This window comes from Podarcis cretensis (genome assembly GCF_951804945.1).
Source record: "Podarcis cretensis genome assembly, chromosome: 18".
NCBI lineage: Eukaryota > Metazoa > Chordata > Lepidosauria > Squamata > Lacertidae > Podarcis > Podarcis cretensis.
This window is the reverse complement of record NC_137188.1, coordinates 10,528,909-10,546,415: the sequence shown is the minus strand read 5'-3', so window position 1 is coordinate 10,546,415 and position 17,507 is coordinate 10,528,909. Positions and strand designations below refer to the sequence as shown.

The 17,507-nt window shown below is 50.7% G+C and overlaps 1 protein-coding gene and 1 long non-coding RNA gene across 3 annotated transcripts in view; one reads left to right on the top strand and one right to left on the bottom strand.

The window, feature by feature from the left end:
• LOC307207314 overlaps positions 1–11,015 on the top strand; it is a 73,589-nt gene extending 62,574 nt beyond the window's left edge. Inside the window, exon 2 of the long non-coding RNA XR_013834636.1 lies at positions 7,538–11,015. This is a non-coding gene — a long non-coding RNA (uncharacterized lncRNA). The remainder of the gene's footprint in view (positions 1–7,537) is intronic.
• STK11 (serine/threonine kinase 11) overlaps positions 1,167–17,507 on the bottom strand; it is a 66,709-nt gene continuing 50,368 nt past the window's right edge. Inside the window, exons 8-10 of one of the 2 annotated variants that reach the window (XM_079960779.1) lie at positions 15,614–15,816; positions 6,188–6,426; positions 1,167–2,174 (exon numbers count right to left, since the gene is read on the bottom strand). In XM_079960779.1, the coding sequence (XP_079816905.1) occupies positions 6,212–6,426; positions 15,614–15,816 (418 nt within the window). In that variant the 3' untranslated portion in view covers positions 1,167–2,174; positions 6,188–6,211. Of the gene's footprint in view, positions 2,175–6,187; positions 6,427–12,928; positions 13,851–15,613; positions 15,817–17,507 lie in introns of those variants that run through there. The other variant, XM_079960780.1, reaches the window with a different exon arrangement.

Sequence of the window (17,507 nt, the reverse complement as noted above, 5' to 3'; positions counted from 1 at the left end):
CTTTACCTTTATTTCTTACTGCTGGCTGACGGGAGTTTGGAGTCCAGCTACGTCGAGACCACCGCAGTGGCGACCGGGGGAACTGGGAGACCCACCAGCCCAGAGAACTGCAGCTGCAACGGAAAAAAGGCTCTTTCCCAGCAGACGGCAAACGATCCGGCGTGCTGCGGCCTTCTGTGTCAGACTGAGACCTGGGTTCGAATCCCCGCTCAGCCAAGTAACTTGCCAAGTGACCTTGCTGCGTCTCAAGCCTAATTTTCAGGGTTTAAAGGAAGGTTGGCGGTTCGAATCCCCACGAGAGGGTGAGCTCCCGTTGCTCGGTCCCTGCTCCTACCCACCTAGCAGTTTGAAAGCACGTCAAAGTGCAAGTAGATAAATAGGTACCGCTCTGGCGGGAAGGTAAACGGCGTTTCCGTGCCCTGCTCTGGTTCGTCCTGCTGGCCACATGACCCGGAAGCTGTACGCCGGCTCCCTCAGCCAGTAAAGCGAGATGAGCGCCGCAACCCCAGAGTCGGCCACGACTGGATCTAATGGTCAGGGGTCCCTTTACCCTTCTGGGAGGGGAAAATTGGGCTATACGTGCAAGAAATGGTGACAAACATGGAGGCGTCAGGGGTCCAGCTGGAGGCAGAAATTTTACCTCCGAATCAGGGACCACATACTCCCAGGGAGAGGGACCTAAGTGCGTTGGCTGGGGTTCCCTTAATGGAAGAAGATCTTGCCTCCCCTCTCTGTATCTCATAGAGTGTAAGGTGTCCCCCCAAAATCCGAGGGGGTCTTTGCCGTGCCCCAGAGCTGCATCCACCCAAACGCTCCTTTTATGGAAGACTTGGGCATCTCCACGTGCCAATATAGGGTACCTCTGGTTACGTACTTAATTTGTTCCGGAGGTCCGTTCTTAACCTGAAACTGTTCTTAACCTGAAGCACCACTTTAGCTAATGGGGCCTCCGTGCGATTTCTGTTCTCATCCTGAAGCAAAGTTCTTAAACTGAAGCACTATTTCTGGGTTAGCAGAGTCTGTAACCTGAAGCATATGTAACCTGAAGCGTATGTAACCCGAGGTACCACTGTGTCTAGCTCAATTGTTTTTTTCCTCCCAGGCTGGGCTAAATCAGCACCGCCACCCCCCCCCCCCAAAAAAAAGCAGGCTCAGAAACCCATGGCTCCATTTTGACTTTTATTTTCTTTAAAAAAAAGAAAAAAAAAGGAAAGAAAGAAAAAAAAAACACTCACTTCCCTTTGCTCCAGCCCTTATAAACAGCATGCAGATTTTTTTATTTTCGTTTTAATAGTGTGGTGATTTTGTTTGTTGACGTTTTAAATACCGGGTTTTCCCCTCCCCACAACGCCCCATCCCCACTTTCTGAACCTCTCTTCTCCCCCCCCCCCATAATTTTTGCAGGCCGCAACATTCCCCTCCCCAGCTCTTTCCATTTATTTCAGATACGGTCACAAATGTGCAAGGAAGTTCTCTAAAGATAACTGCAAATATAAACTGCCCTCCAGCCCCTCAAAAAAGAGGGAGGGGGGAAGAGAGGGAGGATGGGGCCGAAAAGAAAGAAAGAAAGAAAGAAAGAAAGAAAGAAAGAAAGAAGGGGTAGGGGAGGAAAAAAAATATAATATATAATATATATATTATATAACAGTAGTCTACTACATAAAGTGCGTGTCGATGGCTTTCAAAAATTCTAACATGAGGAGGAATGGCGGGAGGAAAGTCACCCCCCATCTCAAAAAGCCCCCCCTCAACCAGGAGCAGCCCCCTCCCACTTCAACCCCCCCCCCCCAACAAGTCGTGGGAATCCGGACGGCCACACAGACAGGATTTCGGGAGGTGACGCTCAGCCAGGTTTTTTCTTCTTCTCAGTCTAAAAAAAAGCAGGATTTGCTGAATCGGCGTTGGATGTCGTCGTCGTCGTCTTCTTCTTCCCCCCCTCCCCAAATAAAAGGATTGCGTCCTTTTTTTTTTCTTTACAAAAAGGTGTTTCTCTTCCTGTTTCTTGGCTCTCTCTTTTTTGGATCGCAAGCAGGGGTCTACGGGGGTCGGCTACCAGGGATGCCGGCGTGGGGAGGGGGCGGGCGGGCAAGGGCATGGCAGGGGGGGGGGAGATGCACAGAGAGCCGAGGAGGGGATATACGGCGGCCGCCAAGCGCAGTAATTCGGGGCTCTGGCTGCAAAGAGTTTTAAAAAAAGAAAAGGGGGAGGGAGAGAGAGAGAGAGAGAGAGAAATCGGACGTCAGAAGAAGTTCTGCGATTTATTGCATACTGCTCTGTTGTGTCACAGTTACCCATGTGCAAAAGAGTGCATAATTTAAAACTTTGAAAACCCCACTACAATTATTATCATTAACAACATCTGCATACAGCCCTTCATTCAATAACAATAATAATTTATTATTTGTACCCTGCCCATTTGGCTGGGTTTCCCCAGCCGCTCTGGGCAGCTTCCACAAAGATCAAAAATACACTAAGATGTTACACATTAAAAACTTCCCTGAACAGGGCTGCCTTAAGATGTCTTCTGAATGTCAGGTAGTTGCTTAGCTCTTTGACATCTGGTGGGAGGGCGTTCCACAGGGCGGGCGCCACCACCGAGAAGGCCCTCTGCCTGGTTCCCTGTAGCTTTGCTTCTCGCAGTGAGGGAACCGCCAGAAGGCCCTCGGAGCTGGATCTCAGTGTCCGGGCAGAACGATGGGGGTGGAGATGCTCCTTCAGGTATACTGGGCCATTTAGGGCTTTAAAGGTCAGCACCAACACTTTGAATTGTGCTCGGAAACGTACTGGGAGCCAATGTAGGTCTTTCAAGACCGGTGTTATGTGGTCTCAGTGGCTGCTCCCAGTCACCAGTCTAGCTGCCGCATTCTGGATTAGTTGTAGTTTCCGGGTCACCTTTAAAGGCAGCCCCACGTAGAGCACATTGCTGTAGTCCAAGTGGGAGATAACTAGAGCATACACTACTCTGGCGAGACAGTCCGCGGGCAGGGAGGGTCTCATCCTGCGTACCAGGTGGAGCTGCCCTGGACACAGAACTGACCTGTGCCTCCATGGACAGCTGTGAGTCCAGAATGACTCCCAGGCTGCGCACCTGGTCCTTCAGGGGCACAGTTACCCCATTCAGGACCAGGGAATCCCCCACACCTGCCTGCCCCCTGTCCCCGAAAAACAGTACTTCTGTCTTGTCAGGATTCAGCCTCAATCCATTAGCCACCATCCATCCTCCAACAGCCTCCAGACACTCACACAGGACAACAACAGGTGACACAATTTTTTTTAAACAATAGAGCCCCACGCTGGAAAAAAGATTCCTGCATTGCATTGGACTAAATGACCGCTATGTTCTCCTTCCAACCCCCCCAGTTCTCCGATTGTGAGAAAAACTGGCAACACTTAATTTAAGACATTCCATCTTTTAACAACAGGCTAAAAGATCGGAGCTTGCGCAGGCTTTTAAAACATCTGAGTTGGCCCATCCAAGCAGAAATGTTTTTAGCAAGCGCCGGAAAACAGTACGAGGCCCGATGTCTGGGGTCTTTAAAGGCAGAAGGCGGAAAACCTTGGCGAGGCTTAGCTGGGGCAGCTGGCCAGGGCAGAGAGGGGTCTTTTTAGCGTTTTTCATGGCTTTCTGGGCCTGCAGAGGAGATCCACAGAAAACACAGCCTGCTAAGTTGCAGCAGGTCTACCGGGAGTAGGTTCAAAGAGAGAAAAGAGAGAGCCTGCTACCTTGGCCAAGAAGTAAAAATAAAAACCGCGAGCCAGCAGTGCGACATATCTGCAAAGAAGCCAAACGCAATCTTCGGCTGCGCTAAAGGGAACCGCCGCTTCCGAAGTCCCGGTTTCGCTTCGGCCCCTGAATTAAAGCAGGAAACCTGCGTCCAGTTCTGGGGCGAAGCAAAAGCGGCTGAAGGCAAACTGGAACATGGGGTGGGGTTGGTGGTTCACAGAAGGGGGGGTCGAGATGGAGAAAGGTTTAGCCTGGAGGGGGAATCATAGAATCCTAGAGTTGGAAGAGACCACAAGGGCCATCGAGTCCAACCCCCTGCCAAGCAGGAAACACCTTCAGAGCACTCCTGACATATGGTTGTCAAGCCTCTGCTTAAAGACCTCCAAAGAAGGAGACTCCACCACACTCCTTGGCAGCAAATTCCACTGTCAAACAGCTCTTACTGTCAGGAAGTTCTTCCTAATGTTTAGGTGGAATCTTCTTTCTTGTAGTTTGGAGCCATTGCTCCGTGTCCGCTTCTCTGGAGCAGCAGAAAACAACCTTTCTCCCTCCTCTATGTGACATCCTTTTATATATTTGAACATGGCTATCATATCACCCCTTAACCTCCTCTTCTCCAGGCTAAACATGCCCAGCTCCCTTAGCCGTTCCTCATAAGGCCTCGTTTCCAGGCCTTTGACCATTTTGGTTGCCCTCCTCTGGACACGTTCCAGTTTGTCAGTGTCCTTCTTGAACTGTGGTGCCCAGAACTGGACACAGTACTCCAGGTGAGGTCTGACCAGAGCAGAATACAGTGGCACTATTACTTCCCTTGATCTAGATGGAAACAAGAGATGGAAACACGGCCGCCTGCTTCCAAAAAAGCAAGAGATTTTCTTCTTTTAATGCTGCAAAGGACTTGATCGAATGAAGGGCCTGGAGGGAAGATTTCGGCTGGATTATTTGGGGGCTTGCCTTGGCCGGGCTGGCACAGCGAAAGCTCAACAGCCACCTTTCTCTGGGGGGGGGGGTGACGTTCGCCTCCTAATCTCTTTATCTTGGAGTTTTTTTGTGTTTTTTTGGGGAACAACACCCCCCTCCTGATCCAGATTCAGTCTCGCTTGCATGAGATACTCCATCTTATTTTCCGAAGCTATTCGGAGACTTAGGAAGGAGGCGAAAGAAGAAGAACCGGAGAGGGAGGGGAGAGAATGGAGAAACCTGGTTGCAAGCCAAGGAGATAAAAGCTTTTTTTTTGGGGGGGGGGGTTGCAAGGAAGAGAAGGCGCCACCGGCTAAGTGCATTACTGCGGCGAGGCCAGGCGGGGGTGGGCAGATCACAGATGAATAATTTTCTCTTCTTTCTTCCTGGGCTGAGCTTATGAATCAGGAGAGCTGGGCGAAAACAGCCGGGGAGGGATTTTGTTATTATTATTTTGTTCGGGGTGGGGAGACAGAGAGAGGAGGAGGAATTCAGGGTTTTCTGCAGAGCTGGGAAAGGGAGGGATATACGTCGAGTCAGATGAAAGCTGGATGCATGAGCTGATCGCGTCCGCCCCGCTCCGCGATCCCCGCTCGCTTAAGCTCAGAGGCACAATACATGCATTATTATTTTTTTACAAAAAACCTTGCATTGGTTAGCACCCTCTATTTTTTTCGGGGGGGGGGATTAAAACACCCCGAAAATGATGCTCGCAAGTCTAGATGGTGCGAAACACCTTGTGGCAGTGAGTTCCTCTGGTTAACTTGATAAGGGCCTCCTTCCTCCATCACAAAGAGCGAGGAGGCAGCCCTAAGGAAGTCAGATTAGCCTCAACCAGAGCCAGGGCCTTTTCAACACTGGCCCCGGCCTGGTGGAACGCTTTGTCTCATGAGACCAGGGCCCTGCAGGATCTGATCTCTTTCCGCAGGGCCTGTAAGAGTTGGGTCTTTGGCTTGGAATCAACTTGATTCCCTCCCCCCCTCTTTCTTTTTTCCTTTCTCCTTCTGTGTTGGAACTCCTATTTGGGGACTTCCCTGGCTTTTTTCTGGCCCACGTAGGACCAGTCTGGATAGTTAGCCTTGGTGAAGACTTGACGTTTTCACCCCCAAAAAAGTTTTTGATTGAGTTTCCATTGAAATGAGGCTGCATTTTAATGCTGTATTTTAATCTTGTTTTTCAAGCTGTAATTCAATCAATTGTTTTTATATTTGGTGTTCGCCGCCCTGAGGCCGGTCTTGGCTGGGGAGGGCGGGGTATAAATAAAATTTATTATTATTATTATTATTATTATTATTATTATTATTATTATTATTCTTCCCGCTTTATACAATTCTATGAGTCAAATCACTGACTCATGTTGTTCAGCGCTGCTGAAAGTGACTGGCAAGGGCTCTCCTGGAAACTGAAGCTGGGGCCTTCTGCATGCAAAGCAAGCGCTCTAACCACGGGGCGACACCACCTTTCCGGAAAAAGAGAGGAAGGTGGAGAGGAAGATCTACAGACCTGCGGTGGGCGATGCTCAGGCCGTCACTGCTGCTTGCAGGTGGACAGCTTCCGAATCTTGCTGCTGGTGGAAGACGAGGCTTTGCGCGAAGGGTTGGACGAGGCGCTGGCCCTCCGCTCGGCCTTCGTCTTGCCGCCGAGCTGGGCTGGTTCCGTCCCGTTCATGCAGACCGGCTTGGGGAGGCCCCGGCTGCAGCGGCTCTGCCCATTCTGCCTCGCTTCCTCGTCAGGCACCTGTCCTGGAAGGCAAACGGACGGGAACACGGAAAAAAGAAGGGGGAAAAAAGGAGGTACAGGGGAGGTCTGTGCCACGGGGCATGTGCAGAGGGCAGACGAGAGCATCTAAACCTCAAACGTGGGAACTTCCTGGGAAATGGTTTATAAATGAATTGGGAGAAAACGCTCAAAATAACTTTTAATTTAAAAAAACACACAAACCAGAAGCATTTCTTTTAGGGAGAATTGGTATAGAGCAGGCATGGGCAAACTCAGCCCTCCAGATGTTTTAGGACTACAAGTCCCATCATCCTTTCGGTAACTCTATACCAGGCATGGGCAAACTTGACCCTCCAGATGTTTGGGGACTACAACTCCCATCAACCTTTCGGTAACTATAGCAGGCATAGGCAAATTTGGCCCTCCAGATGTTTTGGGACTACAACTCCCATCATCCTTTCGGTAACTCTATAGCAGGCATAGGCAAACTCTGGCCCTCCAGATGCTTAGGGACTACAACTCCCATCATCCCTGGCCACTGGTCCAGTTAGCTAGGGATGATGGAAGTTGTAGTCCCAAAACATCTGGAGGGCCGAGTTTGCCTAGGCCTGCTATAGAGTTACCGAAAGGTTGAAAGAAAGAAAAAGAAGTGTTTTATGTATGCCAATGGAAAGAAGATTCAGTACCAACCAAGGAGGGATGCCAGACTAAATTAATGGACCATGCCAAAATGGCAAAAATTAAGGGATTAATAGGGAACCCAGAGGTGGGGGAACTTTATCAAAGACTGGGGGAAATTCGTGGATTGTCTGAAATGTTACTGTTCATCAGTGGGATCAATTTAAACCGAACAGTTAAAAATTAATGCTAAAAAGAGAATTAGGGAGAAATTAATAATTGGAGTAATGTAGGAGTTGCAGTGTTATATATAAATATATACACACAGTGTTAACCTGAAACTGTTCTTAACCTGAAGCAGCACTTTAGCTAATGGGGCCTCCTGCTGCTGCCGCGCCGCCGGAGCATGATTTCTGTTCTCATCCTGAAGCAAAGTTCTTAACCTGAAGCACTATTTCTGAGTTAGCGGAGTCTGTAACTTGAAGCATATGTAACCCGAAGCTTATGTAACCCGAGGTACCACTGTATAAAAGAAACCATAAACGGAGTGCGAGGGGGGAGTCAAAACACACCTATTTGTTGGATTGTATTTATGTCAAAATAGTTCCGAAAAGTTTTATTTTCAAACTTGGGTTTCCGGCTGGACTACGGCTCCCATCATCCCTGGCCGCTGGTCCTACTAGCCGGGGCTGATGGGAGTTGTAGTCCGACGACAGCCAGGGACCCAGGTTTGAGAAAACGCTTGATGCTTAAAGTTCAACATCCTGTCTTCTCAGCGGCCGGCCAGCTGCCCCACATAGGTGTCCATGTTTCCCTTTTTTAAAGGGAAATTCCCTTATTCCGAATAGGATTCCTCGCAAGAAAAGGGAAAGGTTGACAGCTATGTGCCTCCGTGGAGTTGGGTTGGCAGCAGCCCTCCCTGCCGGATCTGGCCAAAGAGGAGCTAGCTACCTAGTCCAGGACCCTGTCCTTGCTGCAGTTAACCGGACGTCCCAAAGGGTTGCCCCCCTGGGGCAGGTCCTGAGTGCGAATCTCCCCACTCGAGATCCCCAGCATTTGCTGCCTGCAATAGGAGAACCGTGGTGAGCAGCTATTGTAGACTTTTCCGCATCCCCCCCCCCAATTCTCTTTTAAAGGCTGCCTCTTACAGGATGCCTTGCCGCTTCTGAATTACAGTGGTGCCTCGCAAGACGAAATTAATCCGTTCCGTGAGGCTCTTCGTATAGCGGTTTTTTCGTCTTGCGAAGCAAGCCCATTGACAGCTTAGTGGATTAGCGCTATTAGCGATTTAGCGGCTTTTAGCGGATCAGCTGATAAGCAGCTTATCAGCGGATCAGCGGCTTAGGGCTTAGGAAAAGGGGGGGGAAAAGGGAAAAAACCCCGCAGGAACTCGCAAGACATTTTCGTCTTGCGAAGCAAGCCCATAGGGAAATTCGTTTTGCGAAGCGCCTCCAAAATGGAAAACCCTTTCATCTAGCGGGTTTTCTGTCTTGCGAGGCGTTCGTCTTGCGGGGCACCACTGTATTATATAAATCTCTGGCGGTTTATATCCTGCCTTGTTCCTCTCCCAAAGGGGTTTCGACGTAGCATGTGCATTGCTCTGCCCCAAGACGACCCTACAAAGTAGGTTTTGGCTGCGAGAGGCACAGCGAGCAGGAGGACTCGAACTCAAGTCTTCTCCCAGGCAAATAGGGACGCCGCGAGCGCTGGCGCCACAGCTGGGTCTTCTCAACTACCGCTGTGATAGGAATTTTATGGTCTTAGATATATGGTAATGTTCATAACTGCACGTACATAGATCAGCACAGGAAGACTGACCTGAAGCTATTTTGATTCCTAAACTGAGCAAATCTTTTATCTGCAAGGTCAAAATGGAAAAGCCTCCCCATTGTCTTTTCCTTCACAAATCCTGTCCTGTCACAAATCCAGGAGAAAAACAATATTAAAATTTCTGTGATGTAGGTGGGATGTATCTGAGGGGTGGTCTTAGGTTACACCCCTTCTGTGATGTATGTATGATGTTTCTGGGGGTGTTCTTGATCTACAGGATGGCACCTTGCGCGCCATTGTTCTGGGTTTCTCCTGCGTGTGAGGGGAGCACCCTGTTGCAACAGATCAATAAAGATCAAGCTTACTAGCTGCTTTGCTTCTCAATATTCTCTGGTTGGCCTCTGTTATTTTCTCCTACCAATAGGGAACCTATGTAAGGACTCTATATGGGCTATTGGATACCCCATAAGGGAAAAGGGCAAATTTTTGTTTACAACACCACCCGGCAACGCCATGCCAGGGGGAAAAAAACAAACCACGAAGGGTGCAAGCGATTTGCTTTCCCGCAAGCAAGCGTAAAAAAATATATAAATGAGGCAGAGCGACAATTGCTTAGCTCAGCTACGGGGGCGGGTGGGAGGGAAGGAGGACGTCAATCGTGCCTTCGGCTAACAATGCCCTCGGTGATCGCGTCTGCTGCTCTCGCACTCGCTCCCCCCGCTGCTGCCGGTGCCTCCCGGCAGATCCTGCCAAGGTAATTTTCACGCAGAGGAGCGGTGGCTTTTTCAAGCCGGATGACTCAGCCAGAGCCAGGAGAAGGGGCGATTGCAGATTGCTTTTTCGCCCAAGGACGCAGATTCCCATCACAGCACCCACGGAGGCCCCCGGGGAGACGTAAGTCGCCACCGTAAAGGACTTACGCACGACCCAAAGCGTGCCGTCCTTCCTCCCTGGGGAGCTCCAGGCCCCCCCTCCAAAAAAAAAAAACCCACACGCCGTTGCCTAAGACCTTTGCAAAAGGGGTTGTTTCAAAGACCCGTTGCTTGGATCCCCAGAGAGGGCCTTTTGCTCACGAATAGCAACCCGTTCATCCCCATTTATTTATCTCAATTTGATGTGCTGAATCTTTTCATGCATGTGTCCTGGCCTTTGCAGGACAGTGCGGGGGGGGGGGGAACAGAAGTGTGGCACAATGGTTAGAGCATTGGGCCATGAGCTGGCTGTCCAGGGTTCAAAACCTCAACCCACCCTGAAGCTCGCTGGGTGACTTTTGGGCCGGTTGCTGTCTCTTAGCCTAAGCTAACTTGCAGGGTTGCTGTGAGGATGGAACAGGGAGAACCACCTTGAGCTCCGTGGAAGGTAGAGGTGGAATGCAAATGTTAACAAATAAAAATGAAATAAAAGCAATCAAGGAAAAAGACCGCCTCCGCCAGCCCTTGAACTGGGTCAGCGGATCGTTCTTATAAGAGCATCTCTTTCAGAAATCGGCGTCGGGGCATTTTGGTTTTCCTCTTCCCTCCCTGTCCCCTTTCCCTTGCGTGTCGTGGAGGGTTTTGGTGTTTCCCCCCTCCTTCTGCTAACGCAGTCGTCCTGCGGAGGTAGCAACTGCCTCGCTTTGTTTGCATGCTGCTCCCGAAGCCATTTGGGCAGGGGGCACGGAAGGCGACAAACAAAGAAACAAACAAAAACAAAGGGCCTCCCCCTCGCTCCATTGCTGCAGATGCAGAACCTGACGACACTCTGCATTTCTATTCATATAGACAGATATCCACAAAAGGGTTTCTGGAGAGAGTGGCAAACCCCTTCGGGTTCTTAACCATGGGGTTCCCAGAAATGGGAGGAGAGGGTGGGGGTTTTTTTGGGGGGAGCAGAAAAGAGAGAGAGAGAAAGAGAGGGGGGACCTCTACTTTCCTAGCCAAGTAAAGAATAGTGTGTTGAGGATTTTATATCTATATATGCAAGTACATTCAGCCAAGCAACATCAATTTTTAAGTGCTTTGGCGGGGAAGGAGGGAGCAGAGGAGGGGGGGGGAATGCAAAGCAGCCACCTCTCCAAAGCTTCTTCTGATCAATGGGAACGTTAATGAGTTTCCCTCCCCGCAATGTAAGCCAGCTCCTGCCCCCGCAAGTGACTCACTCGCCTGGTTTTCTCTTCTCCCTCCGCTGCCACCTCTGCCTGCAGCTTAGCTGGTGTTCTCAAACGCTGCGGGAGTCGCCATCCCGATACAGGGCTCGTGTTTTTTCCTGGCACTCTCTTAATACGGCACCCCAAACCCTACGCAAAAAGGGGACCCCTCTGCTATGCCAAGTCTCTCTCTCTCTCTCCCCCCTGCCGCAGATGTAGAACTTGACGACACCCCGCATTTCTATTCATATAGACAGATTTCCACAAAAGGGTTTCTGGAGAGAGTGGCAAAACCGCCACTTTCACCCACAGGGGTCCCCCGTCGGTTGGGGCGTTTCCCGAATATGCAACCGTGCGGCGCTGTTCGGGCGTGCCGCCTTGCAGCAGCTGCTTCAAGCAAAGTCCCTAACTCCCAAGTTGCTAGACCTCATGACTTTGGAAAGTAGGACACCCCGAGGGGCCGGAAGGGAACCAGTCCCCGTAGCTCGCGTAGCTGCGGAGATGGCGAAGGCTATTTCAATACGGCGGTACCCTGGCTCACGGGTTTATTTCTTAAAAGCCATTCCACGGGCGACAGCGAGCGAGCCGGTGTCCCTCACAACTGTTTTGCTCGACGGCCATTCTGCCCAGGCAGGTATCTCAGGTGGGAAAAGCCAATGGCACGTGAGGTTAAAACCATGTTAGTGCAGTGGCCGCGTAAGGCCGCGTAAGACTTTGTATTCTTCTCCTCCTCAACCCTCCGAACCCTGGCTGCGTGCTTTAGATCTAACTTAAGGAATTCTGCCCAAGCGGGTGAAGTCTCGGGGCTCCCCCCTCATGCCCCGCCAAGCTTTTATTTGTAGTAGGAGAAGAAAATAGGGACACGGGTGGCGCTGTGGTCTAAACCACAGAGCCTGGGGCTTGCCGATTAGAAGGCTGGTGGTTCGAATCCACGTCAAAGTGCAAGTAGATAAATAGGCACCGCCTCCAGCAGGTAAACGGCGTTTCCGTGCGCTGCTCTGGTTCGCCAGAAGCGGCTTAGTCATGCTGGCCACATGACCCGGAAGCTGTACGCCGGCTCCCTCGGCCAGTAAAGGGAGATGAGCGCCGCAACCCCAGAGTCGGTCACGACTCGACCTAATGGTCAGGGGTCCCTTTACCCTTTACCTTTAGGAAAAGAAATGTATTTAGCGTTAAGGCTGGGAGTGCGTACCCAATTCTAACCGAACTTAGCCTCCTGGATGTATACTGTGCTTCTGACCGCAGGGGCAGAGAGCAGCTGTCCTGGCTATGAATTCTGCTCCTCGGATTTGTGCCATCTTCTTTTAGAGCCATCCAAGGCGGTGGCCCATGGCTGCCCCCTGTGGCAGGGAGTTCCACAGTTGAACGCTTTAAATATCTTAAGGGCTGTCACACGGAAGAGGGAGCATGCTTGTTTTCTCCTGCTCTGGAAGGTAGGACCCGAATCCATGGCTTCAGAGTGACAAGAAAGGAGAGGTCGGGCGGCCATCTGTCATGGATGCTTTAGCCAAGATTCCTGCACTGCAGGGGGTTGGACTAGATGACCCTCGGGTCCCTTTCTCTTTTTCTATGGACTCTGCACTGTGCAAATGACATTTTCTTTAGTCTGTGCTGAACGACCCCAGAGTTCCATTATTACAAGAGAAAAACCCGCCTCCCTGTCGACTTTTTCCACCCCAGGCACAATCTTACCTGTTCTTCTAACCTGTCAGGAAGCCTTGCACTGCCTTCTCTGACTGCACAGACCCAGCTAGAGGTTTTTGCTCCACTCGCAAAGGTTCTTCTCCCCGGGCCACAAAATGTTTGGCAACTTGGGATTATTTTGCACCCGTTCTGAGTTGGAGTTTTAAATAGTGGTGTGTGTGTTTTTATGTCTTCCGAGCTTTCAGGAAGATCATATAAAACTCAGGGGATATTCTTCGACAGATAACTGACCCTGCCGTAAGCCGAACTGCAAAGCTTCTAAAGCAAAGAGTCGGATTGGAAACATTTTTTTTTTTTTAAAGGGAGAATTTCAAAATGCAACAAAGCTTTTTATTTCGCTCTTCAAACCGAAGGTCGCGGAAGGCGGAAAAGAACAGCTTTTCTCCGGAAAAAAAAACCTTTTAAAAGCAACAACAATAACAATAAATCTGGATAAAAGGGGGTGGGGGCGGCAGAACTTTTTAAGAGCCCATGTTCCCGGGGGGGGGGGGTGTGCCAAGGAGGGGAGAAGCCAACCCACCACGTTGTCAAGAACGCCGACTGACGGCTCTCCAAGATGCGGCTGATTCGACGGGTGGCAGATAACGGCAGCGATTAACGCCGCAGTGATGATGATCTGCCGCCGGTGCCCACAGAGGGGGCCGACACAGCTCAGAGAGGCGGGGGTTGGTGTTTTGCGCCAAGTTGGCCACAGGTTTCGGGCTAGTGCTGCGAGCACGGCCAAAGGGAGCCATAGAGGCCTGAAACATCAGAAGGGTGCTGGCAGGGCATAGCACAGGAGGGGAGCTGGGGCTCTGGGTGGGTGGAGAACATGGAAACTGTGACCGGGGAACACCAGGAAGGGGCCCTGGCACGGAACTGCAGCGCTGAGAAGTGCCGCCAAGAACGTACATTAACTTTCCAAGAAGGCAAGGAACTGGCAAGGTGACCGGCCGCGATTTGGGCATTTTTGGAGGGTCACCTATGGTTTAAAAGGGGTTCTTTCCCCCAACAACCTCCCACCCACCCATTCCCGGTTTGAGGCCAGGGGCTGGTCCTAGCTGGTGGAAAAGCAAGCCGCCTTGTTGTCTTCCTCTTTCGCCTGAGCTCTCCTGCCATCTAAGCTAAGCCTCCTTCCTTCCTCTGAGCTGGTGGCAACGGCGGTGGAATCTCCATCCCCGAAGAGGAGTGCAAAATATCCTTCCTGATCTGCGCTCTCGTCCTCTCTAAGCCCTGCCTCGCTGTCGTCACCTGAGGAAAACGCAACACGGGAGCTGTCAGGGAGGGTGGGACACGCACGCAGCTGGCAACCCAAGTCGGAAGTGTAGATTTCGGCGGCTTGCAAAGGAGCAAATCAAACGAAAGCAATCGAAATAGCCCCCCCAAATTCAGTCCCCCCCCCAAATTCAGCTGAAAAGGCAACTTTCATTTGCTCATTGCAAACGGTCTGTAAATTTTTATAACAAACCTTGTTTGCAAAGGGCAGCTGAGTAATTCTGATTGCAACTGCAGCTGCTAGTTGCATGATTACTGCAAAACTTGGAGACACAAACCACCTCCTTTCAGCTGATTTCAGGGACATAACGAAGGCAAGTAATTTCTCCTCCCCTGCTCCCCTCCCAGCACATCTGCAGGGAAGCGGTTCCCCTGGTTATGGACTCCACTGCGATCTGCACAATATTACGGTTGCTATTATTTTAATTCGTACAACGCCCAACATCCAGAGATCCTGGGGGTGGTCCGCAACACAAATTCGCAACGTAAAAAAACAAAAACAAAAAAAAAAACAACGCAAAATGCATAGCAAAGAATGAAGCGAGTCATCTTAACAACACAGCCAAGCACTCAAACTGAGCTCTTCTTAGCTTGTAGGCCATCCCTCCCTGGAAGCCAGTGCTGGATTTATGCATAAGCTAAACAAGCCCCCCAAAAATGTAAAGGAAAAAAACACCTGGATGTAGATTTCCAAAATATGATAAAAAACAAATGAAATAAAACCTACATGCAGTAACAGTGTTTTGTGTTGTGTAGGCTCCTAGGATGTAAGTCATGGCCCCCGCCTGCTCGCCTGCTCCCTAAAATATCACTGCTTTGCTCCTTTCTATATATAGGGTGCCTACGTTCTGCATGGACTAGTTGCATGGCCACATGGGCAAATGGCTTCAGATATCTGTTAGGTCCATCAATTGCCATATAGCATACATTCCACACACAAAAACAGCGACAATTTGTGGCTGACAAAGGGCAGCTGGACATAGAAAGGGCCCCATTACCTTCAGTAGCTGAGGGCCGCATCAAACCTAAATCTGGCCCTGACCCAAACTGGTGCCAAATGTCTTGCTCTGCTTTCCTTTGGACCCCGCCTTTGAGGCCAAGAGGGGGATCTTGTCATCTGGCAGCCCAAGACCTCTGGACACACGGCCCAGGCTTGCGCCCTGGGGAAGTGCCTTTGATGCTGTAAATGCATCAACTTGGCTTCAGCCCCAGAGACGCTCTCCATTGTCCCTCGAGACGGACGCGTGTTGACAACAATCAGCGCCTTCAGTAGCTTAAAGGTAAAGGGACCCCTGACCATTAGATCCAGTCGTGACCGACTCTGGGGTTGCGGCGCTCATCTCACTTTCTTGGCCGTGGGAGCCGGCGTATAGCTTCCGGGTCATGTGGCCAGCAGGACTAAGCCGCTTCTGGCAAATCTGAGCAGCGCACGGAAACGCCATTTACCTTCCCGCCGGAGTGGTACCTATTTATCTACTTGCACTTTGATGTGCTTTTGAATTGCTAGGTTGGCAGGAGCAGGGACCGAGCAACGGGAGCTCACCCCGTCATTGCGGGGATTCGAACCGCCGACCTTCTGATCGGCAAGTCCTAGGCTCTGGCGTTTAACCCACAGCGCCACCCGCGTCCCTCTTCAGTAGCTTAGGGCCTCATCAAACCTAAATCCAGCCCTGCTGTAAACTTGGCTGGAACCCCAAGGCCAACGGCAACCACCCCCTGCCGCCTCCCGGCTCCCTTACCTGGCACAGTGAAGTCCTGAGTGTAGATGATCTCGTCCTCCAAGTAGTCATCTTTCAAGTCGTCGTCCTCCTCCTCTTCGTTGTAGCCGTGCAGGTCTTCCAGGTAAGGCACCACCGTCATACTCCGCCATCGGTCCTTCGTCTCTGGGCTGGGCGGGATGGGGACCAGAGGGTCGGCCTGCGCGTGCTTTTTCCGAAACCAGCTGCAGGAAAGGAGGGGAAGGAAGCGAGTGGAGATGGGTCTTCGGGGACAGGAACCCTTGACTCACGGGGGGACCCCAGGGCTCATCCAGTCCAACCCTTGGCAATGCTGGAATCTCAACCAAAGACGGCCCCCCAACCTCTGCTTCCAAACCGGCAAGTAAGGAGAGTCCAGCTCCTTCCACTGTCCAACAGTGGTCAACATCAGGAAGAGCTTTCCGACAGAGTCGGAACCTCATTCCTTGTAACTCGAAGCCATGGGTTCGAGTCCTATCCTCCGGAGCAAGAGGAGAAAACAGGATTTATCAGCTACTTTTAAATGAGGCTGCATTTTAAAATTGCATTTTAAGCTGTATTTCATAGAATCCTAGAGTTGGAAGAGACCACAAGGGCCATCGAGTCCAACCCCCTGCCAAGCAGGAAACACCATCAGAGCACTCCTGACATATGGTTGTCAAGCCTCTGCTTAAAGACCTCCAAAGAAGGAGACTCCACCACACTCCTTGGCAGCAAATTCCACTGTCAAACAGCTCTTACTGTCAGGAAGTTCTTCCGAAGGTTTAGGTGGAATCTTCTTTCTTGTAGTTTGGAGCCATTGCTCCGTGTCCGCTTCTCTGCAGCAGCAGAAAACAACCTTTCTCCCTCCTCTATGTGACATCCTTTTATATATTAGAATATATTTAAACTGGTTTTCTAATCTTTTCTTTTCTTCCCCCCCTATTATGTTTTTACTGTGATTTTATTGGTGTTAGCTGCCCTGAACCCCGGCTCTGGCCAGTGAGGGCTGGGTATAAATAAAATCTAATAACAATATTATTCCCTCTTCCATGGGACAGCCCCTCAGATATTGCAGGCATTTCCAAAGGCCTAATTTAATCTGGCCACTTTGGCAGTAAAATCCCCAAAAAAGCTCAACAACTTTGGTTGGCCCTCATGCATGTTCACTACATCAAATCTGGGCCTTTTTGAAAAAAGTTCGGGTACCCCTGAGATACTGGAAGAAGGCTCTCCTATCTCTTTTCCAGGCTAAACATACCCAGCTCCTTCAAGCGTTCCTCATCAGGCTTGGTCCCCAGACCCTTGATCTTCTGGGTTGCCCCCCTCTCCACACCTTCCAGCCTGCCAACATCCGTCTCACAAAGACAGCGCTGAACTAAATGGACCACTGATGTGACCCAGGTCCTGCCCTCGGGAGCAGGAGGAAACAAGCTTGCTCAAGTTCCATGATACAGCCTTGGAAGATGGCTCTCATTGGGTCCATCTGGATTTAGTGGTCGGTCTCTGGGTGAATCTTATAATTGCAGAGCTGGAAGGGAACCCAGGGGTCATCCAGCCCAACCCCCTACAATCGAGAAACCTTTTGCCCAACGTGGGGCTCTAACCCATGACCCGGAGATTAAGAGCTATTCCAGCCTGGCGGGTTGGGGGCACATTTCCTTGTGGGCAATCTTCCAAGGGCCATGTGGCAGTGACGTGGGGAGCCAGAGGCAATTCTTTAAAGATGGGTGGAGCCATATTTGCGAATCTTGCCTTTGTGGCTAAATTAAAAACCGTGCGAGGTCGTCCCTAGGCACACAAAGAGCTCTCCGTCCAAGCTAATGAGAGGACGTTTTTCCAGGTCGAGAACCTGTGCCAGCCAGGTGGGAGACCTCAAGGGGTGGAGCAAAGCCAGCGAAAGGTGTGCATTTTAGAA